Here is a 24,851-nt window from a genome sequence, read left to right on the forward strand (position 1 = left end):
ATTGCTAAAACGTGGTAACCACCATCTGGCAACTCAGGGTTGCCACAAACCTTCAATGTGTGAAAAATTCAGTATCTGTGAAGCTCACTAAATAAAGCACAATAAAATGAGGTCTGCCTGTATCCATCTTTTTCAGGTAGACCTTGCACTTGAGTAACTTTTCTTTTTGTTCAGACTTTCTGTTCTCACTGAAAGGCTTTCCCTTCCAATATTTGTTTTAATTCTAACCATTCTTCCAAGATTGACAGTAATCTATTTTATAAAATATTTCGTGATAGTGCACATTCAGATATGTTTTATCTTCCTTTTAAGTAAAGTTGCCAGATGAAGCAAATAAAACTATGACACAGTTAAATTTGAATTTCGGATCAAGAATGAATAACTTTAGTAGAAGTATTTCCCATGCCATATTTGGACATGCTTATGTTAAAAATGTATTCATTGCTGATCTGAAATTCAAATTTCACTAGGAGTCCTGTATTATATCTGGTAACTCTAACTTTGGACTGAAAAGGGACTGTGCTTTTTCCCATCAGATAGGAAAACTACGTTAAAAATGAGAAACAAGAGTCAAAAAGCAGGATTTGAACTCCAGCCCTTGAGAAAATGACGTCAGTTTATTTAACTTCCTATTCTGGAAATTGAACATATAAACTCTATACCTTTGAAAACAGTACCAGGAGGGGAGATGGGGCCTGTGAATTCACATTTTTAACAAGTGCCCTGGATTATTCTGATGCTGAAGAACATTTTGGACTATCACTTATTCACTGTGTCTGTGCTCAGTTCTAAAGGCATTTAATGAGCAAAACTCCCATCATGACCAGTAAGGTCAACAATATCATTGAAAATGGTATTAAGAAAAGACATACATTTCAGATGGAATAAAAATTAGATAATAAAAAGACTGAGAGTGGTAAGAAAATTACAAATGTTGCTCATATACATGGGTTGAATTGATTCACAGTAGGGATGATTCTGAAGGACAAAGCAAGTCATGCAATTTGTGGGAAGTGCTATATTTATGTAATTGAAAATAATCAGCAGGAGATGAAGAAAAGTGATGGGTAAAGTAGAGAAAAAAAAAATGCATGGCTAGAAGATCAGCGTTGATCCCCGGAGCCTAATGTTAGCTTAGAAGAGTCTAGAAATCTACTGAGAATTTAAAGATATGGTTCAAAGTCACAGACAGGTCTGTGGGTTCAAGGCACCATGTAAGTCTACACAGCCTGGAAGAGAATGTACAAATTGCCAGCGTAGACTGTGCATCTTCAGAGAAGTTCCCTTACCCTATGAAGATCATAAAGAACAGGGGTTCTCAGAATCCACATTATTCCACTATAGATGAAGGCAGTGTATTTGGGGAAAAGATGGAAAATGGAGTGAGTGTTAGAAGAGAAATACCCAATTTCAGACTTTGAGGACACACTCGGGCCGTTCTTTGACAGAACTGTTTCTGGGACGCACATCAACACCTGGCACAGAATAGATGACTATTAAAAACTATCTCCTTTCCTTCCCTTTTCTCAAATCATTTATCTTCTACTTTGTACTGAAGTTGTGGGGAAGAAACTTTTTTTTTTTTAGAGGGGGAGGTAATCAAGTCTATTTCTTTATTTTCATGGAGGTACTGGGGATTGAAACCAGTAACTCTACCACTGAGCTATACCCTCCCATGGGGAACATTTCTCATTTTTTCCTTCATGTTTCTCTGGGCCAAGACTTTCTATAGATAACTGTGATAAATATCTACTACATGAATGCGTTAAACTATACAGAAGCAAACTCTTTATTTTCACCTTAACACTACAAGGCTCAGTGTGGAGGTAGCAGGAAGGGGCAAGACCATGATAACAACTATTTATTGAGCATCTAATCCATACTAGGCATGGCGGTGAGTGCTACAAGCATAGGAGTGAACAAGATGCTACACTCTCTACCGGATGGCAGGAATCACGTCTATCAGGGAGGGAATCCAGCCCAGGATAAAGGCAATGAACATGCAGTAAAGAAATAGGGAAATTGTTTAATACTGAGCAAATTACAGGAGTAACTAACCCAGACTTGGTGTTTGAGGGAGGGAAGGAGAAGACGGCAAATGCTTTGCAGAAGTGACACCTAAGTCAAACCTGAAGGAAGGATAAATTCAACAGGTTGAGATTAGGTAGAGAGAAAGTTTCAGGCAGAAGTACCAGAATGTGTAAGGCACTATATGGCAAAATGGGCACAGGCTGTCCCCAAAACGAAGAAGCTTTGTTTGGCTGAAGAATCTGGGAAGTGGTGAGAGAATTGGAAGAAAAATATCTCAAGGTTAGGCTGCTTGAGAGAAACTGATGTGATTAAAAAGGCCAAATGAGACCAGATATCTCATGTATATCAAGTACTTTGGACTTTATCTTCAAAATCATGCTCAGCTATTGAAGAGGTTTAAAGGAGGTGATGTGGCCAGAACTGATGGTTTAGAAAGATCAGGGAAATTGATGTAGGGCAAGACTAGATACAGGAAGCAACTGCAGAAATTTTTGTTAGGAAGAAAAATGGCTTAAACTTAAAAAAAAAATTTCGCCTGGGACACTATTCTCTTCTCTTGGTTTTTCTCTTACTATGCTGGCTGTTGTTTTTCTGTTTCCTCCGCAGTGACTTCTGACCGCCTCTACATCTAAATGATGATGTCCTTCAGGGCTCAGTCCTCAGATACCTTCTCTATTCACACTCATTATCCGGTGATCTCATTCAACCTAATGGCTTTAAATATCATCTGGACACTGACAAGCCCCAGATTTATGTCACCAGCCAGGACTCTCCTCTGACCTCCAAACTCATATATTTGGCTGCCTGTTTAACCTCTCCATTTCGAGGCGTAAGAGGTATCTCAAATTTAGCATTTGTGACACTGAGCTCCTGCATCTCTTCCCAGACGTGCTCCACCAACTTCTCCCCATATCAGTGTTGGCCAAGTCCCTCCTCCGAGTGGCACAGCCCAGTTTGGAATCATCCCAAATGCTTTTTCCTTCTCTCACACTCTACAGCCAATCCATCAGCAAATCCTTTGGACTCTGCCTTCAAAAGATACCCAGAACATGACCTGCTTTTATAATTTCTAATGCCATCTCTCTGGCCCAAGCCACAGTCATCTTGAATCTAGGTTACCGTAATAGCCTAGATTATTGTAATAGATTATTGTTACGATAGATCATGGTAACAGATTTCCTCGCTTCTGCTCTGGTTCCCAATACGTTTATACTCTACCGGGCAGGTAGAGTTTATCCTTGAAAATATGAGGTCATGTCACTATGAATAAAAAGCCTCAATGGCTTTCCATTTCGCTCAGAGTGAAGGTCAAAATCATTACAATGGCCTGTAATACACTTGGCAGGTTCTCCCCTCGCCCCACTTCTTTGACCTTAGCGATGCTGACTCTTCCCTTTGGCACTCTGCTCCACATATCCTGACCTAATTTCTTCCTCGGACACTGCGACGAGCTCCCCCCACACAGCTTCTGCCTCCTGCTGTCCCCTGCAGTCTCTCCTTCCAGATACCCAGAATGGTTGTGTCTGCTTTTTTTCAGGTCTCTTTTTAAATGTAATTTTATCCACAGAGAACTTCTCTGAACACCTTATACGAAAAAGTCACACTCCCTCCAACCCCGCCCCAGCCCCTTATCCTGCTGTATTTCTCTTCATAGCACTTATCACCCCTCCACGGCACTTGACCCTCTACATTGTCTGGTTTGTTTCTCCATCTTCCCTCACTAACGCTAGAAGCTTTGTTTGAGCAAAAACTATCTGTTCTGCTCAGTGCCGACTCTCCACCTCTTGAAACACATCCTCGCCCGTGGGAAGCTCTCAATAAACAGCTGATGAATGAATCGAGGGGTGGCTAGAAAAGAGTGGAAATGGAGAGAAGTTGGTGAACTTGAGATCTACTGAGGTGGCAGAATGGTTCGGTTGTAATGATTCACTGAGTGCTGGAGGAGGAGAGGAAAGAGAGAGGGGTCTGGGAGGCTGTCAAAGTTATGGACCCTGATAATTGAGTTGAAGGCAGAGTATGCCTGGGACTAGAGAAGATGGGAGTTAAAAACAGGGACCGAAAAGCATGCACTCAGTTTTGAAAAAGCTGCACTTCAGGTTACTGGGAGACATTCAGCTGGAGGTGTCTGGGAGGTAGCGGACTCTAGAACAGTAGATCGGATTCGCGTTTAGCGTGCATTTCTCTTAGTCACAGAACAAGTCGGTGGAACGGAGATGAGAGAATTCTGAGTTACTTGCCATGGGCAAAAGAAACCCTTTCCATCCCGGAGGTGAGCCTGCTGAACCAGCCACTCCTCAGGGGCTCACAGCCTCTCACAAAGCCACAGCCCCAGCCTCCGGGAGTCTCATTGTCTGAACACAACCATTTTTCAGTCTGACTCTGGGGGTGCGTGTTTGCCATTCAGAACCGACTATATTTTACTGCACCTCCTGACATTGTTACACAACATTTATTGAAAGCACATTTGATGGTAATGAAGTTTCTATTAACTATGATTAAATCTCATAAAGCACCTGAAGATAATTTAAGATGTGCAGAAGCAGAAAATGAAACATTCGGTTTAGTACATTAGGAAACGTAATTGATTAAATTATCTCATTTACAATAAGTGCTTTCATGAGCTATGCCGCACACATATTTTCCCCAGTTTGTCATTATGATTTGCCAACAGATATCTTAAGACTTTACTTTCTTTTTACATCTCCTGCAACTCCCGACTGGCTCCTGGACCCACCTCACATAGATCTGTGCACAAGGCTGAGTGATGGTTTCCATCCACCGAGCCGCGCGGAGGATCATGTGCACGGCTATATAGAGGAACAGGTTGTTTCTCAATTATCTTCATAATTGACTTTGATTTTGCATCAGAGCTGATTCATGTAGTCTTAAACTAAGCCCCTTTCTCACTGAACAACCACAGCGTGCATTCGTATCATGCACTCCTAATCTCGCGGTGCACAGAACCCCGATTGGATTCCTCTGGGAGCCTTTGCAATCACATTGATTCTGTTCAGGTTTTATTTTTAGGAAATCACAAATTAAAACAATTTAAAAGATTCCGTTGCAGTATCCCGCAATTAAGCATGGTGTTCAGGAGCAGGAACCCCGAGCAAAAACTCATTCTGGAGTCCCCCAGGACCAGAAATAGGTACTGTGGGGTTTAGGACTGAAAGTAGGATGTAACCAAATTAGAACGGCACAGGACTCACAAACTAAGCATGAAATTAATTTTAAAAAAACACACGCATTTCAAAGCAACTCTCACATCGACCACCACATGGATACCCGTGGTCTTGCTTCTGCTACATACAGGAATCGGGGGATGGCAGGGGGCTCTATGACCAGGAGGCAGTCAGGGGTCCACTTACTCCAGCTGTCACCTTCAAGTCTTGACACAGGCACAAGCCAAACATTCAGTGACCCGTTTTGTTCTCCCTCTCTCAACGTGCACCTAAGTATACAAACCAGGTTTCCCCACCTTCCCTCTTCCTATGAGTTCAAAATCAAGTATGCATGATTTCTGAGGACCGCTACCCAGGTACCACCAATAGCTTTATGGGCAGCCGACGGCAGGGAAAACTAAGACAGTGGTTCTCAACCTGAGCTGCACAGTGGAATCACCTGAAGAGCTTTTAAAACTAGGAGTTCCTGGGTTCTAAGCCCCTTCCTTCCCATTTTGATTTCATGGTCTGGGGTATAGCCTGAGAATTGGGATTTTTAAAAGGCCTCCAGATGGCGCTAAAGTTCAGCCACGGCTGAGAACCATGGGGTTGAACGCCCAGCTGCCAATCATTCAACCTGTGTCCCTTTTTCAAAATCTACTGAATGCGTAAGATGGGGGAACACAAAAGACTCTCCAGGAAGCAAGCCAACATATAAGGAGCTCAAGCCATTACCCACACCACCATGTTCAATTCCTGGTGATTTCAGGTTCCTGCTCTATCCAGTTGCCGGGGATTTCGAGTTTGCCTCTCAGGCGCCCCCTCCCGGTCCTCTGTGGAGAGGCTATTGCCCAAGGCTGCTCTCATGAGAGCCTGCACTGACAAATATTTATTAATTTTAATGGTATAAGTCGCCTTAAAAATAAGAGTCCTAGGTGACATTTGCAGAGAAACAGACTGATACAGGCAGATAGGATCAAGAGGAGAGATTTACTTTTACTGTGAGGGAGGGGAGGGGTGTGCATATCTCTTTTCAGTTTGTATCTCTGACATGTGACTCCAAACCCAAAAAGAAGCCCCCCAACCCCCCCAAACCCGGGATCCTTTGTACGAATTCTACTTGGCTTCTAAACAAATACAACGGTAAGGCAGCAAATATGAGAATAAATTATATTCACAAGAGGAAAAGTAACTTACTTTGGGGTTTTATTTCATGAAGAGGTTTTTTATCTAAAAGAAAGAGAAAAAAGAAAGTTGCATTTAATAAATTGACACGGAGCAGCTATTTCCTATATCCCTTTACGTCTTCCTCTATAAAGGAAACATTTTCTTTCTGCAGACAATATGGATTATGTTGTTCATATTCTTCCTTTTCAAACTTCTTTTTATTTTTCTCTTTTGCAGTATTTTTCTAGGATGATTGCTTCATTCCTTTAAAAAAAAAAATCCCTCAGGCTTCCTAGAGTTTCTCTCTGCTGCATTTGCTAGATTCTTATCAGCATGATGAGAGCAATGAGCTTGCACCCTTGTCCCTTTTCTATATACAGCCAGAAGACTGCTCAGGTAAGGGATGCTATTTCACTATATATGATGATAGAAAAATGAACCATGAATAAATGTTTAAAGGGATCCTGCATTGGTTTGCAGTTACCGTGACCTGAATAAAAAATTCCAAGTTCTTCCTTTTATCTGTTCTTGTTGGGTATAGATGCAGTATTGTGAGCATGTTGAAGGTTTGTTTTTAAGATAGCACCCTCTTTTTGGTTTGACTTGATTATCTGTTAAAATGTGGATGATCTCTCTTAACGGAAAAGTGTTCTTTAAAAATCTAAAAAAAAATCAAGGTATTGAGCAACATCAGTCAGATGAGATGGATAAAGAGAAAAGACATTCAGTCTTTTCCTAAAGCAAGTGAGATGTTTTTACCGGTTCTCCCCATTGCTCTTCAACCACCATCTCCTGCTATCTTTCATCATCAAATAATTTTGCTATAATCGTGCAAGTCACTTTGAGACGCGGTGCCTGTGGCTAACTCTGCCTTCTACCACGGTCCCTCCGCTATCCATTTCCCCTGCTCCTGGCCCCGTCCCAGGTCAACACAACTCCACCCCAATGCAGAAACCTGGGAAGACGACATTTCAGACACCATGTCAACTTCCAGAAGATTTGGGTGGTGTGTCATCCCTGTCGTTAGTCCCTTCTTAGAGTGCAGATAGAACACTGTCTAACTACCAGCACGAAGGCTGTTGCTAACCATTCACAGACTCCCACTAAGGGAGGGGACCTTGAAAGGTCACCCTGTGTAGCCTCCTTTCTCCACTTGTCTGCAGGCAAGCCAAGTCGGGCGAGACACTGTCATTTTGGATGAAGTTTTTAACGGAATCAAATCTCACACAGTACACACTTGAGGACTTCATAAATATTATCTGGCTGACTGCACCATCACCCCTCCCAGGCAAAGAGACACAGCTCTATATTCCAAATCCTTCCCAGAATATCCCTTACCCTAACCCACTCCTGCACCTAATACTGATTTTGACAGAAAACCCTTGCAGTGGGCTTTAAATACAACTCTTGTCTGTCTTGCCAAATGATTTGTTATATATACATATGAGAGTAGCTTTTAAAAGTTGGGTGTAAATCATTCTTGCAAAAGGGCAAACTTTTTTTTTTCCACAATAAGGGGAAAATTAACTGGCAAAGGGTAGTATCTGGCCACTCTTTCTTTTTTTAATTCTTACTTTTCATCTAATTTTAGTTGATATACAGTGTTCGTTTCATGTGTACAGCAAAGTGATTCAGTTATAGATATACACACATATCATTTTTTCAGATTCTTTGCCATTACAGCTCATTACAAGAAACTGAATATAGTTCCCTGTGCTATACAGTAGGTCCTTGTAATTTATTTTATATACAGTAATGTATATCTATTAACCCCAAACTCCTAATCTGCCCCCTCTCCTCTTTCCCCAGTAACCAGTTTGTTTTCTATGTCTATGAGTCTATTTCTGGTTTGTAAATAAAATGTTTATTTTATTTTTTTAGATTCCACATATAAGCCACATCATACGATATTTGTCTTTCTCTGTCTGACTTGCTTCACTTAATATGACCATCTCTAGGTCCATCCTGGCCACTCTTTCTTGAAAGCAGAAAAGTCCTCATAAAAGGTAATAATTTGTTCAAGTTGATATGAACATATTCAGGTTTTTTACACAGTCAGGAAAACAGAAACAGAAAACTTGCATTCCCCTTACTGCACAGTTTCAAGGCCATACCAGTTCTCCTGAGAGCAGGTGGTACTTTCCAAAGTCCAGATGCTAATGCAGTCAAGGATTAGAATAAAACAACTTTGGTGGGTTTACCCTGACTTCAGTTTTTGCTTATTGCATGCTCTCTGAAAGCATTTGGCATGGGCACAGGGATGCTGGCAGGCCAAGGCTAAGACATCTGAAAGTGATATATTGCTAGGAATACACAAAGAGACGTGCAGAACATCTGTTTAGAACCCTGGCTGAGCTTCAAGGTATTTTCTTCCTGCTAAACCACAGGAACGAAGATTATGCTGGGGAGCGAAATGAAACTCCATTAAAAACAGGTGAGATATGTAACTGCTCCTCAGAAGAATAAATAGAATACAGCCATGCTGTGAAAAAATGGGGGTGTACTGGACCCAGTAGAGCTCTGGGTAAAGAGAGTGAATGGGGCTGAAGGTCCCTGGACAGGGGACTGGGGCCACGAGGATGCAGAGCAGAGAGCAGGGCAGTCACCCAGCTCTGGTGCCATCACCATCGGCAGTGTGCTGTGCGATTGGTGCACTCTCAGGATCAGAAACAGATTTAAATCTTGACTCGTCTTCATCTACCTCTGTGACCTCAGTGTTCTCCACAGTAAAATGAGAGTAATAATGTCCTCAGAGGCTGGTCCTGGGGACTAAACAAAACTGAAGCCATGCAGCAAAGGGTAGCCCGTGTTCAGCAATGAACAGTTGATAAATAATAATTTTAACATACGAATACGATCATCAGACTCGTGCAGAATTCAAAAATGACTCATGTGCCACTGCGTGGAGACAGTCATAGCGCCAGATCAGAAATTCTAGTCGCTTCTGGGGGGAGGTACTTGAACGGGAGTTAAGAAACACATGTCAAATAATACCATTTGCAACAACATGGATGGACCTAGAGATTGTCATACTAAGTGAAACTAGAAAGAGAAAAATACTGTATGATATCACTCATATGTGTTACCTAAAAAAAAAAAAAGAGGACACTAATGAACTCACCTATAAAACAGAAAGACACTTGCAGATATGAACAATTTTATGGCTACCAAGGGAAGAGGGTGGGAAGGGATACATTTGGGAGTTTGTGATTTGCAAATGTTAGCCACTATATATAAAAATAGATAAAAACAAATTTCTTCTGTATGGCACAGGGAACCATATTCAATATCTTATAATAACCTTTGATGAAAGAGCATATGGAAACGAATATATGTATATGCATGACTGGGACGCTGTGCTGTAACACCAGAAATGGACATACTGTAACTGACTATACTTCAATTAAAAAAAAAAAGGAAAAGCAAACAGAAGAACCATGTGTCCAGTCCTGAGACTTCACCTTCCTGATATGTAAAAAGAAGGGCAGGGATCAGAAGACCCCTGTAGGCTCCCCAGCTTTAACCCTAGTAAGTCTTTATCATAACTACCAAAGACATTCCAAGAGATCCACTTGAATTCTGAAAGCAGACTAAAACTTATAAAAAGAGCCGCTCCTCTACCACGGGTGTGTTATGCCGAGGCCCAGCACATGTGTCAGCCTGCATCTTCTCACAAAAAAGGCCGGATGACAGGTGCCCAAGAGAGCATCACTCCCCTGGCATCCACATCAAAATTGGGTTCTGCTGTATTTTGTGAAATACCAGTATCTTGTCGGTGAGCTGTACTCATAGACCATTTTCCCAGCTGGAAATGTCTGATTAGAGATTGTTCTCCCGTGAACTCAAGAGAGGGCGACCCACTGACCTTGCTGTCTTCTGCAAGAACTGCTCGCCCCACGGTGCATGTTCTTTTATTCTGTTTGTATAATCACTTTCTCACAAGACTCAGGGCCATGCATCCAACTGGCCCTGGTCAACCAAATCCTCTCCGTTTTAATTTTATCTCTCTCCAAGGCCATGTTCAAATGACCCCTGAGTAAATTAATCCATTAGGGCAATAGTTCTTCATATTGGCTGCACATTAAAATCACCTGGAGAGTTTAAAAAAAAAAACCTATGACTGGGCCCCTCTCCAGGAGCCCTTGATTAATTGGGGTGTGTTTTTGTGACTACTGAGGGCACCACCACTTCCTGGCAACAAATCTGGGGCCCTGTGTACTCAACTTCAATTCTTCTTTGTCCCCTCTAAGAGGCTGTGGGGTAGCTGGGTACACAGATGGGTCCAGGAGGCTCTTGCAGACAGACAGATGTAAGTCTGAGCCAGTGGCAGCTGAGTTGCAGTTTGGGAAAATCACCCTAGGTTTCTCAGGGTCTAACTGATACACCAAGAGGTACTTTCTGGGTAAATGGAAATTGATGATAAGTAATTATAACTCAGTCTTATAATTATTTTGTGTATTTACAAGCTAAAGATGCAAGTGTTTTTGAAAAATTTTTGTTTTAAATTGTCATATTTTCTTCAAAAATCCCTTATTATTTACAGTTAATACACAATCACTGTATCTAAAAAATACAGATTAGCACAAAACAACCCCATAATTCCATCACCAAAAGATAAGCACCACTATGTTAAGTTACATATACAAGCCTAGGTCTTTTTTCCCCTGTGATTATATATCTATAAGGTTATGTGCATAAATATATGTTTATACATATATTAGCAGGAAACTACATGAAATTGATAGTAATTGATCATTCTTACCTACAGAAATATGGGATTGTCTTTTATCTATGGTTCTGCAATCTGCTTATGTCTCTTAAGTGCTGTAACGCAAATCTTTGTGTCTGCCCTATGCGCGCGCGCGTGTGTGTGTGTGTGTGTAGAGAAGGGGGAGAGGGACGGAGAAAGGGAGAAGGAGAACTATCTTTTTATTGTTGGTGGTGATTCAATCCTTTCCCACCTTTAATTGTTGGCTTCCTTTGTTATATGGGACGCCCCCAAAGCACTTCCATGGTATCCATTGTTCTCAGAAGCTACTTATAGCTGCAGCCCTCCTTTCCCACCCACCCACCCACCCATAGCCAGCCTCACCCTGTCTCTGCCAGGGAACAAACATGGCCAGCTGCCTGCAGCCCACACATCCTGCGGATCTAAGAGAACAGGACTGAGGGGAAATGGCACCGGTAGATAGGTGGGTTCAATCTCCAACCCACAGACTGGGCAAAGGGCCGCCCTCACAGCTGTGGGCTGGGATTATTTGAAATCGGCTCCTAGGGATTTTGAATACTACACACATATGTTTGATACTCGAGTCGATGTCGTTTTTTGAGACTCAGGCACAGAGCTACTCAGTGTGGACTCAACACCCGCCAGAACAGGAGCCCACACAGCGCTCTCCTCCAGGCACTAATTCACACGCCATTACAGTTCATGATTACCATTCTTTTCACAAAACCAGACGCACTCCATGGTTTCGCCTCTGAAGACCATTTTTATTACTTCCTTCTTCATACCTTTTTCACCCTCTCCAAGATATGTACTGAATCCAATTTTATTTTAATTTACCCATCACAGTCTTTGTAATCTTAAATTATTTACAAGCTGATTCTGAAGCCCGTGGGAAAGCAGGCTTCTCCGCCATTCTCTCTGGCTAGGTACCTTATTCGCTGGGAAAATTCTCTAGCATCAGCATGCAGGAATCTATCATGGCCCAGTTCACTGCATGCCTTTATGAGCTTCTATGAACTGATCCTACCACACCAAATGTGACTTAGCTCCAGCTGCACCTCAGTACAAATCCATGCTCTAGTCCAGTCAATCCATGAGCTCTCAGGCTCACCTCAGTGCTTTTGTCCCAGCTATGGCCTCCACAAATGCCCTTCTCCCCTCAAGCCTCCTACAGAAAAACGTCCTGCCTCCAAGGCATAGATCAACTTCTGCTTTCTTCATGAAATCTTTGGTGATGACTTCTCCGTTTGAAGGGATCTCTCCCTTCTCTAGACAGTTTATCTTATGTATAGCCGCTAAAATACAGCGCAAATTCTATTCCAAAATATTTTACTTCATAAGTGTTCATTTGATTTATGTTATACTTTTGTAATCACCGCTAGTTATGGGTCCCTAACACGAAAATCATATTTAAATGATTAGCTTGCAAATAATTGGCACTGCCAGAGAGAGTCACAGCAAGAAACATAAGAGGCGGTGGGGGTGGGGGCGAGGATGAAATAGAAAGCTATTTATTTGATTGTTTACTGATTGGAAGAAAAGAAGCTGAAGTTATTAATTAGCCATGTGTTTCATTTATTCATGCCCCCCCTTCCCCCGCAGAACTAGAAACGATGAAGAATCAGTGTTATGCCCTCAGAATGCAATCCAAAGCTGCAGGAAATCCCAGGACCTGGCCGATCTGCTGTGGATTAGCACTGGCAGATAATCAGATAAACAGGAGGTCTGCTCTGCACTGGCAACACCACCGCGATTGAACACATCAGGCAGACACGGAAGATGACAAGACTCCGTTCTCCGGCGGAGAGTGAACGTTCACTCAGGCTGCAGAACAGGTGGGAACACAACAACCCGCTCTTGCTTACACCCTGGAACTCTTCCCGTGACTGGGAGCACAGCGAAACCACAGGAGCAAAGAACAGCCCGTCTCTAGTTTTACCTCTTTTTAAGTTTTCAATTTCCACATTTTGTTTTTCTTCCTAGTTTTTTTTTTTAAGATCCTGCTCTGAGATTACTCTTCAGAGACCATATTTACCCGAATGCACGTGTTACTGAATTAGTTCAATTCTTGCTTCCTCTCCCCCCAACTCCCACCCCCGCTTCCCCACCTATAGAGAACCGTCATAAGATCTACTGCCCCTTTTGAAATGCACTCTGTGCATCCATGCAGGACACTACAGAAAGGAGGAAGTTTTTAGAGACTCCTCCCAGGGTTTTCCAGTTGGTTATGACTGTTGGAGAAACCCCTGGTCTTCTCAGAGGTGTCTGGGTAATTAGTGAAATTCCAGAATCAAATGGCAAAAACACCCACTTGAAGAAAAACTTGTTAAGACCTGAGATGTACATTAGTGAATGAAAATTGGCTCTGTTGGTATCTTCCCCTGAAGAATTATTCAAGACTCCCCATCATGTTAACGAGGGGAAGGCAGGCAGGTACCACAGGACACAGCTCACAGATGTGACTTCTACTGACAATGACCTTCCACAACTGCCCCTCACAAGCACATGATTCGTGTGCATGAAGAGGTGTCACCTTCCCTCTTTCTCCTTTCAAATTTGACATCTTTTTATAGGAATGTCTTTCATATTTCCTAAACTCAGACACATAAGTGCCCATAAAGACCATACTCACAAGTAGCAATTGCATGTTTCACTTTTGAACTCAAATCATTTACATTTCTAGATTTCTTACCACCTTTGTTATGAAGTGTTATCCACTCCCACTGATTCTGCGTGGGTTAATTTGTTTCTGTGATGGATATACAGAGTAAAATACACTTTGGGGGTCACTCTGAAGACGCTGAAGTACGTGTCTACAAAGGCTTTCTTACCAGAAATTGGCCTCAGAGAGATAAAATGCAGTATTTCCAATTCTGCTCCGAGGGAAGATGCATATTAAAATCCTTTTTCTATTCTATAAACCGTTTTGCTTTGACTCCCTCCCTTCCATCCACAACAGAAAAATATGTTATCTGTAAATACGTACACACACCCACTCAAAAATAAACAAAAATGCTCAGTCTATATAATTCAAGCTTAAGGGGACAGTCTATTGATTAATGTCATGATAATCACTTTCCTTACCTTAAGGCAGGAGCGATCTTCAAATAATTTAAAAATAATTTAAAAGCATCCTATTAGTGTACACCAGCCTTGACAGAGGGTCATGGTGGCTTTCCGCTGTGTCCAGGGTGCTCCCTTTAGTTGCAGACTTCAGGGAGGTCTGGGTAGGGAGGGAATGGCTTGGGTGGTGGGGGACATCTGGGAGGGTGTTTGTTACGATGACTATTCTTCAATTGCTAAGGAAATACTTAACACTGATATAATACAGGCTATCAGTCCTGTCTTACTGAAAAAATAAAGCTGAAAAAGCAATTGTGCATTGAGAACCTTTGACCTGCAGACGGATTCTAAGCTTCTGCAGTCCTCATGCTAGCCACCCACGTACCTGCCAGGACACACTAAGTCACTTGCACGGAGAGTCTTTATCTGTGCCTTCCATCTCATTCCCAGTACCTGGAACAGTAAGTGGAACATAGTAGGTACTCAATAGGCCTCTGTTGAGTGGATGAGCACTGCTAAGCCTTGGATGGACTTTCGGTTCCAAGCATTACAAAGGCGGGGGCCACAGACTTCCTAGTTCCTGTGTGGATTCCCAGGACACTGCAGCTTCCCGACGAAGGGACTGGAGTGGAATGCTTGCAGGCCTGCTTTGATGACTCAGTTCCTGGTAAGGCTGGCAAACTTTCTCCCAGAGTAGTGCGTGGGGTTACCTTTGTTTCAGACCTAAACATTGTCCTCCCTCTCTCTGCACAACCATCATCCAAACTGTTAACTTTAGGCGTGACTGCACTAGATCATCTCCTCAAAACTGGCTGAAAAACAAGTATCTGAGAGCACTGACATGCCAGTGGTATTAACATACCTTACATGTATATATGTATAAAATATATGTATAAAAGATGAGGTGTACATACATGCACATATATATGCACATATACATGAAAGCTGCATTTAAGATACAGAATTATAATGATTTCAAGTTTTAATACTGAGATGAAACTTAAAAATCATCATGCCCAATTCCCCATTTGATAGTTACAGACAGAAGGCACAAGATGGTGAGAGATTTGCCAAGGTCACACGCTAGTTAACAAAACAACTGACCCTGACTCCTAACTCCTAGGTCAGAGCCCTTTTCACTACCCGACAGTGATCACAGCGATTTTCCACTGCACTGAACACCGACGTGGTCCTCTCCCAAACACGAGTACCCAAGGCCAGGTCTATTGTTATAATAATACTGACATTTCTCTGGAGAAAGTGGAAGGCCGGGGTTAATGATAATGGGTTACTGATAATGTTAACATCATCTTCATTTCATGTATCGCACTTCTCAATGATCTCTGAAGAGACACATGTATTTAATTTGTAACTGAAGGGAAAAAGGTAGAATGAAAACAAAGAAGTTCCCTCTGTCTCTATTAATTCACTTTGTTCAGCACACCCCAGAGGTCACTGAATTCTTCACAGGAGTAGATTACTCTGTTTTAAATCACTTCCCAGATTGGGTTCTTGCCACTTCTTTTATAGCTGGCCCACTCTATGATCTGAGACATTAAATCTTTCCCTAGTCCAGACTAATATTTCTTACCTAGGGTTTTTTACTGTTGAGACCTGATTAAACATACTGCAGATGTAGGATTTGAAATACACAGAACCAGTGAAGTGGGGACAGTTTGTTTTATATGACGGAAAGCCTACATTTTTGAAACTTCTTGACTAGAAGGATATCATTAGTTACTGAGCAAATTATTAAATATTTTTGAAAGCACAAAAAACATGGCAAATATGCTAATTTGGGGATGTGGGGATGTGGAATAGGGGACATGCTGGACATGTAACAGGTGCCATATCATTGATCCTGAGTGGCTGACAACAGGAAGGTGTTCCTGGGATCTGTGGATGGCTGCATAGCTTATACTGTGCAGGCTGGATTTTTTCCCTAATGAGGAAAGATTTTTGAATGCACGTTGACAAATCAGAGTTTGTTTTATAGACATTTATTTTCTAATGAGATTGTTAGAACATGTGTATTTCCTAACATAAGGGAAACTGTCTGCATCGTGAGGACTGACTTTCTCACTTGGGGATCATCCAGGTCCCTCTCCCAGGCCTTCCTCTGGAATCATTTTCAATTAGTGGTTAGAAGCATAGAATTTTAGAACTGGTTGAGACTTCACAGATCACCTGGTCTGTCTCCTCCTCAGGACTACATCTCACCTGCAAAGGAAGACTAGAAAATCAAGAGCCATCCATCCAGCTGCTGATCAGACAGATGTTCTGGGAAAGGATATTGACACCCTGGTCTGACACTCAGTTTAAGAACCCTCATGAACTGTTAGGGAGTTTCTGAGCTCTATTTTCCTACAACTAACAGTATGTCTCAAATTACCACTCAGAACTCGTTCATATAAAGAACACAATTTGTGTCTCTTACAGATTTTAATGACAAGCACGTCTTATTTCATTAGACACACTATATTAGTTAGATATATTGGGAAATGTTTTAACAAAATATCTTGAGTGTTATGCTGTCCATACTTCAGAACATGGAAAACATTCTTTACTAGAACGCACACAAATTATTATTTACACAAATGGAGTGCTTACTACAGATGTCAAATACTTTGCATGGCCTAGGTAATTTCCTCCTCAAAAGAACCCTTTCTAATAAGCGCTATTGTAACTTTTACTTTATAGATTTAGACTTAGAAAAATTAAGAAATTTGCTCATAGCATTGCAACCAAAATCGAGACTCAAGCAATCTGATCCCAGAGCCCAGATTCTTCAACCCGTTCTTTATCTATGGGATAAATGTTTAAATTCTATAGCCCTGGCTCATCCATTTCTCTCAATTCTAGGTTCATGCTCATTTCTAAACTTTCAAAAAAAGAGTAACATTTCAACTTGGAATCACAGAGGATCTTGGAAGGCTATCAGCCTTTGCTCTGAATGTCACAGCAAGTTTTTATGGGCCAAAGAGTTTTTATGGGCTGAGTAATTTTATAAGCTAATGAGTCGGAGGATTAGTCCAGCTATTTGGGGGAATGGGCAGGGATTTCCAGGACTTGGGCCCTGCCCACTTTTTGGCCTTTCATGGTCAGCCTGGGAACTGTCATGGCACCTGTGGGTGTGTCATTTAGCAGCTGATATATTACAACGAGCATATCATAAGGCTCAAGGTCTACTGGAATTCCAATCTTCTGCCATCTTGGGCCGACTTGGTTCTAACCAGTTTCTGTCCTAGCCTCAACCCAGGCCTGTCCTGGGCCAGCCCTCATGGAAACAACCTCTGTGCCTTCTGACTATCCCCAGTTCAGAGCTCTTGCCCTCTTAGGGATGCCATCTACAAAATATTCCTCTTTTCTTTGTAATGAATTTACATTCCCCCTATCTGGTCCTATGGCTAAAATTCACTCCCTTAAATCTTTTTAAGCGTCTAATGGGTTTTCTGTCTCCAGTTTAGTGTCATGGGGATCTACTCCTATTTGTCTATTTAGTTTTCTTGGGGTTTTGTTTTGTTTTAGTCCTTTTTTCTCTCTTTCTAACGTGCTGTGTGTACCCACTCTAAGTAATGTTATCTGGAGTAACTTAATGTGATCTGGAGTAACGTATCCTGTTCTCCAGCTGCCCAAATTTATTTTTAAAATCCTTCCTATTTACAGGGCAGGCATTTTATTTCAATTCCTCTCATAAAAGGAACAAAGTGAACAAAATGGGCCTGAGATAAACAATCTTCCAGAGGTGTTTCTGTAGCATGACAGAGCACTTCCTGTCCAATTCCATGGAGTAAATGTAAGCATTATGAATATGAATAATATGAGTGTAAAAGTTAGTACTGAACTCTGTTGGTGGGGGGTGTTGACAGGAATAGGAAAAAGGAGAAGAAAGAGACATACAGAATAACTGGGCCGATTTCTATTAAGCTGAGAAAGAAATTTCTTACCCTTGTTACTCTGTCATGACCATGAATATGTGGCATAGGTCTACTGTTGCTGGAGAATAAGCTCTTGTCTTGAGCAGGAAAGAATTCAAGAGCAAGCCATAGTAAAGTGTAAGCAGATTTATTCAGGGAGAGAGACACTCCACAGAGTGTGGGCCAGCTCAGATAGCAAGAGAGGTAGCCCCAAGGTTTGGGGGTGATTAGTTTTTATGGGCTGGGCAATTTCATGTGCTAATGAGTGGGAAGATTATTTCAACTGTTTGAGGAAAGGGGCAGCGACTTCCAGAACTTGGGCCCTGCCCACTTTTTGGCCCAGACACTGTTATGGTGCCTATGGGTGTGTCATGTAGCAGCTGGTATATTACAATGAGTGTAAGATGAGACAAGGTCTATTGGAAGTCAAATCTTCCACCATCTTGGGCTGAGTTAGTTCTAACCAGTTTATGTCCTATCTTCAATTGCTGTATCATTTTTATAATGGTTGTGCCCTGTCCCCTTCCCTCCTGTCTCATTAGGAAGAAATAAAGAGATGGTGACTGAAGGAAAATTTCCTGCATGACAAAGGCATCTTATGTACTTCTTTCAGAACTGGCTGATAAGAAAGGCCACAGATTTTTAATGCTTTATGAAATGCGTATCAAATGTGGGCCAATGGATGAAGGTCAATCCTTATTTGGAAGGAGGATTATGTTCAAAAAAACAATCAGATGTCTTTATCTTTTTGTTAACAAGGCATAAATGTAGAAAAGTCTATGGGGAGATGGATAACAAAGGGGAGACATTTTATGGTAATTTATTGTATATACTTCATTCTTTTTCCTTTTTATGTTCAATTCCACTCAGGATAGGGCACTAGAGTGTGGGTCCTCTCATCACAAGGCACAAAAGTGACAGCTAAAGCCTTGTATAATTTTAAAAAATTGCTTTCACTAAGACACCCAAGTATTGAGGTTACCTCTACTTTATTTTCTTTTTTAATTAAGCACAATGGAAACTCCAGTAATGGGCCACTTCATTCTGTTTCATTAAAGCATGTTAGTCACTGGTCTTCTTACTGGGTCTCATAATAGGAAAGTATTTATTGGCACATAGGGGAGAGATTCTTGCTAAGTTGCTAATGACACCGTATGTACCCAAATTTAGATTCTTATTACTCCTGTGGGTCTGCAATATTATAGCCACATTTTCTATGCAGTATACAGAAAGGCAATTCTGAATTCATCAATTGCTTGCTATGCAGAAAGACAACTAGTGGGTTTTTCTAGGAAAAATCTTTATGTAGAAAGGAATACCTACTACATACTATAAATGGAATGGAAATGGGTTTTTAATATTAAAACTATTTGGGAGAATCAGCAAGCAAGCAGTAGGAAACGTCACGACAACTTAATGCATTGTGCTAACACGTTATCTTGCTGGTGCCACTTACATTTCTTTGCTATATAGACTTTAACTCTGCTACAATTAAGCAATTGTGTAGTGCAGTGGACTCTGAAATATGAACTTCTCCAACAAAGAGTTTAAGAATAAGTCAAGTATGATTCCTGACTCTTTGCCCAAAGAAGGGAAATGATCGGTTTTGTTCTGGTAAAGGGACTTTCATCTGTTATAATCCTATATACAAAATAGGCATTCTGTAAATCACTAGCGAAAAATAAGAGTTGTTTCAGATGCCCTGAGCTAATACTGGAATGAAAACTCTCTTATTTAGTGCCCTAGGAATTACAGGGAAGGGACCCAGGTAATTACTGTAATGGATAACAATGAGGCTTAGAATGAGCCAAGAGAAAATGCTTACCAAGGCAACCTTTACTTTGATGTGATTATACCCTCCTTTTCAGGTGCTTCCTTTAGGTCATTTAAGTAGATAATTCAATAGACAATGTGGTTAGATTATGAAGTGTAGCTTGGGGATGTTTGTTTGAACCTGCTATTGTAGAGATGTCTTTATCCTTGATGAGGTTTCCAAACTGTCAACTCAAACTTTTCTTATCAGTGTACCCATCTGAAATGAAAACAAAGCACCCTTTCACCGATCTGTTGGTGTCTGAACTGTCAGTGTTGAACTGACCTATCTCACATCTTGCCAAGAAGGACAGATTAGCTATCAGGTGGCCCAGCCTTGAAGATTTCCTCTCTCTTTCAGGCCCTTGGGGCACTTCTCTGGCTTCTGTCTCACTGCACATTGGGCCACTAATCCCCTCTGAAGCAGATCCACTTAATCCTCTCAAGCCAAAGCTCTTAGTTTTAATTTTTTTTTTAATGGAGGGATTGGGGATTGAACCCAGGACCTCGTGCTTGCTAAGCATGTGCTCTACCACTGAGCTATACCCACCCCCTGCCTCAAAGTCCGTAGTTTTATATCTGCTGGGGTACATGGAGAGGGAGCAGGCTGCCCTTATTCCTCAAGATCAAACTCCCCCCTCCCACACAGTCACCCTTCTCTTCCTGCCCATGCGGGGTGTGCATGTTATCTACCTCTACCTAAGATCCTCAGAGCATAGAAGCAGCTAAGCTCAGCATGCAGAAAGGACAGTGGTCAGAAAACTACCTGATTCTACTGTTAAAGTTCAGAAAATATGGATTCACGAGTTCCTATCTTTCGACCGTCATCCCACGTAATTATCTTCCTGGAAAAGAACTGTTCTAGCATAAATTTAGGCCCTGGATGTTTAGTTGATGCAAGCAATTTGGAACTGTGGACTAACTGCTATTGGCAAAAACTGCCTAATCTCACTCTCACCAGTCTTGGGGCCTTTATTTCCTTGTTGAGAGCATTTAGGTGTGGCCATCTGTGATAGCATGACACAAAGGTCCTGTGCTCTAGTCACAACTGACCAAGAAACGATCACACCCAAATATTAAAGCGATCATTCAGAGCTGGCAGCTCGATCTCCAAAAGAAACGCAGCTCTCAGGGACGACAAAGGAAGTCCAGATGCTTTGTTGAGAGCGAAATAAAAATCAAAGAATTGGAGGTCATCCAAGAGCCCCACAAGGTCGTGTTGAGACCTCCAAGAGAAGTTGGGAATTGAGGACTTGCTTTAGGGTCATGTCTGGCATAACGGGGGAAAAAATAGGATGAAGGAAATTCCCAAATTGTAACATGACCTAGATCCTGCACGAAGTGACTGCTCCATAAAGCTATTGCCAAATGCTATTTTAGTCAAACCCAGCCTCCGCTGGCTTTCTATCCTGAGAGCACAGCTAGTCTCACCAAGAGCACTTCGGCAGAGTACCAGCTAGAGGCACACCGTGATACTGGCATCATTTAACTAGACTGCTGTTCACTGAGTCCTGCAGAGATAGCAGAATGCTATTCATCTTTGTTGATGTTAGTAGCCACTGTCTGTCTAAAAGGGCAGAATAGATCCTGCTGTTAGGCTCTTACAAATACAGCCCCGTCCCACTGATGTGTAAACAGATCTCATTCACCTCTATGATTTCATAGGTTTCACTCTTTTTCCCTCAAAAAGCTTAGTCATTGTAGCCATCAAGAGTCTCTGATCATGTTTGACAGACATCTTAATACACATCCTATCAAGGCAAAGAATGCTAGAAAAACCCATGCTTAAGTAGAAAAGGGGCTAGGGAAGTGAATAGGTTGAATAGAAAGGAAAGGCTCACAAAGCATTTTAACAGAGATCTTAACCTCCAATGCTGAACATATTTCAAACCGGTTTTCCCACTGAGTTGATTTCTGCTATTGGAAAATGGGAAGCAGAATACCCGCTAAACTACACGTCTGACTAAAACCACACATGACTGATGTCCACAGGAGGGGTTCATTCAGCATCTAAAGCAACTGCCTGAACTATGGTTTGACTGGCTCCAAGGAAAGAATGACACTGTGGAACTTCAGAAGTATATACACATCTCCGATGGTTAATTTTACGTGTCAACTTGACTGGGCCATCAGGTGCCCAGATTTGTGGTCAAATATTCTGTGAGGGTATTTTCAGATAAGATCAACACTGAAATTAGCCAATTGAGAAAAGGAGATTGCCCTCTATAATGTGGGTGGGCCGTATCCAATCAGTCAAAGGTTTGATCCCAGGTAAGAGAGATTTCTACTGTATGACAGTCTCTGAACTGGGACATCAGCTCTTCCTGGTTCTACAGCAGCCTGCCAGCCTCTGGACTTGAACTGGGACTTTAGCTGTGCAGATTTTGGCCTTGCTAGCGTCTCTACAATAACATGGGCCAATTTATTATAATAAATCTCATTGCATCTGTATGTAGGTATGTGTGTCTAGCTATATACCTATCTTCTATCTTATATATGTAACCTATTGGTTGTTTCTCTGGAGAACCCTGATGAATACAATATCTGATTCGAGACTTGGGATCTAGGCTGGCCAGTATCCTCTTAGTGCTGGCAATTCCTTTCAGCCTTAGACAGAACTCTTACTTAACTGACAACTATGTATTGTAATACAAGTGAAAATAAATAGTATCCACATATTTGATAACAATTTTTTCTCACATTAGGGGCTGACCATTGTCTGTCTTCAATCAGTAACCCTAAGTTTTAGTCAGCTAAGATTGCAGCTTGACATTCATAGTTTCCTCCAAGCCCAAGTCCAACTGGGGGTTGTCAGGAAGGTTATTACTATGACCGTCTAAAATTCAGCCAGTGTCTTCTTATTTCTAATATTTCAAATATGTCTAATGATTATCTAAACTATACCCAGTAGTGACAGTTCTATTGTCAGTGGCATTTCAGATGACGTATGAGATTTACAGTCCTAACTGAATCAGTGAAAACAATACATTAAAGAGCATGTTAAAAAAACAGTCATACTGCAAAGATATACTTCCAGTTACTCTGGTGGGGGTCAAGGGTGGTCACAAACACACTTCCTTAAACCTCTTGCTATTGAATTTGGGTTGTTTCCTTACATTTAAAAAGACTGGAATAGACATTTCATCAAAGAACATAGATGAATGACCAATAAACAAATGAACATTTGCTTAATATCATTAATCATTAAGAAAATGCAAATTAAAATTAAAAACCGACATAATTTTAAACGACCAAGTATCGGCAAAGATGTGGAACAGCTGGAACTATTACACCTTGTTGGTAAAAAACTGAACGACCACAGCCCCTTCGGGAAGTTTCTTATCAAGTGAAACACATAATTACTCTACAACCCACCAACCCCCGTCCTTGGTATTTACCCAAAAGAAATGAAAATCTGTGTCCACACAGAGATCTGTACCCAAATGGTTGCAGTAGCCCCCAGATGGAAACAGCTCTGTGACTATCAATCGGGGAAAGGATAAACAAACCGTGGCAGATCCACAAAGCGGAGTACTACCTAACAGTAAGACAGAACCAGCTACTGACATACGTGACAACATGGGGAAGTGTCAACGGCATCACGCTAAGTGGAAAAAGAGTGTAAGAGGGGTCGCTAGGGGTCAGGGGTGAGGGGAAAGGACTGACTGTAAAAGAGCATGAGGGGAATTTCAGGATTAATGGCAACGTTTTCCCTCTCGGTCGCAGCAGTATATGTCTGTCAAAACTCATCAAACCGCACTATCGAAATGGGCGGATTTTATTATATGTAAATAAAAAGCTGACTTAAAATTAAAGAAAGAAAGTTTACCTACATTTAGGAAGGCGAAGGAATGTATTTATGAGTGAGCATGGCCCTCTCGTCACTGAGACTGATGGGTAAGTTCCCTTTCATTGCAGTCCCCTGTACTGTATCTGACACCTGCAGACTACTCAGTACTTGTGGTAGCAACTAAAGCAACAATGGGCTAGTAAAAAGTGCTTGTTTCAGTGTATTAGTCATGTTAACTAATGTGTTAACCATCCACATCTGTTTTGAAAATATAACTGCACGTTTGTAGACTTGCTTGATCAAGCATAACCCTTCACATTGATGTAGAAAAATAAACCCAGCATTTCCTTCCTACTGCCATCCTCTCAAATAAAAAGTGACGCACATTCCTGAAAAGATGACAAATTACCAACCTACATTATTTCTTTCGCCAGGAGTTTTCCAAGAAGACAACCCAGTTCCAGAGAATAGGCATGCCCTGAATCTCCCGCTCTTTAAAGATCTAAGAAAAACCAATACATCGCAGCACACCTGAGTGGGCAAGTGGTGAAGGAACGGCATTTACTACGCATCTATTCTGTGCCATGGAATATCCAAATATATTCTTTCATCACTGAACTTTGACAAGGACCAAAAATAAATAGCTTTTTGGTACTTATGTCAGAGAAGTTAAGCATTAAGTGACTTGTTCAGAATCACACAGCTAGTAAGGGACAGAACCAAGTTAAAACCTACCTCTCTGTGACTCTATTTGATCTTCCCATATGTTCATACCCAGGCAGACAGTCCCTTGGAGATGCTAACAGTGTAATCTCAGCAATCAAGCAAAGGCTTGGGAGTTTTGAAATGAGCATTCCATCTCCTGCTCTGCCAGATTAATTTGCTACAAAGCCACCCACCTCTTCAGTGCCATGTTCCTCCCCCTACGTGTAAGGCAACAGTCAAAACACATGTCCCTTGTCACAGAACCACGGTCTCCAAGGATTATTCAGCACTTCATAGTATGTAAAACTCTTGGGAGAAATATAAGCATATGGTGATCAGTATCAGAATCTCACCAAACCAAAAAAATGCTGGCTACTAAAAGAAAAGAACTGCTGAGCCAAAAAGTCTGAAACATTTTCCTACATCACTTCTCTTCAAACCATATCTGGGAACGTTCATAATAAATATGCACATTT

The 24,851-nt window shown here is 41.5% G+C and overlaps 1 protein-coding gene across 15 annotated transcripts in view; it reads right to left on the reverse strand.

Annotated features, from left to right (window-relative positions):
• Positions 1-24,851, reverse strand: part of UNC5D (unc-5 netrin receptor D) — a 599,258-nt gene that overhangs the window by 83,132 nt on the left and 491,275 nt on the right. For 13 of the 15 annotated variants that reach the window (XR_012064390.1, XR_012064389.1, XR_012064388.1 and 10 more), the window contains one exon: positions 6,390-6,422. The exons of the other annotated variants lie outside the window; for them this stretch is intronic. Coding sequence is in view for 9 of the 13 variants with exons in the window: in XM_072950289.1 (XP_072806390.1) it covers positions 6,390-6,422 (33 nt within the window). In the remaining 4 variants the exon portion in view is untranslated. The remainder of the gene's footprint in view (positions 1-6,389; positions 6,423-24,851) is intronic. 15 annotated transcript variants of the gene reach the window in all.

Source organism: Vicugna pacos, chromosome 26, assembly GCF_048564905.1.
Source record: "Vicugna pacos chromosome 26, VicPac4, whole genome shotgun sequence".
Lineage (NCBI taxonomy): Eukaryota > Metazoa > Chordata > Mammalia > Artiodactyla > Camelidae > Vicugna > Vicugna pacos.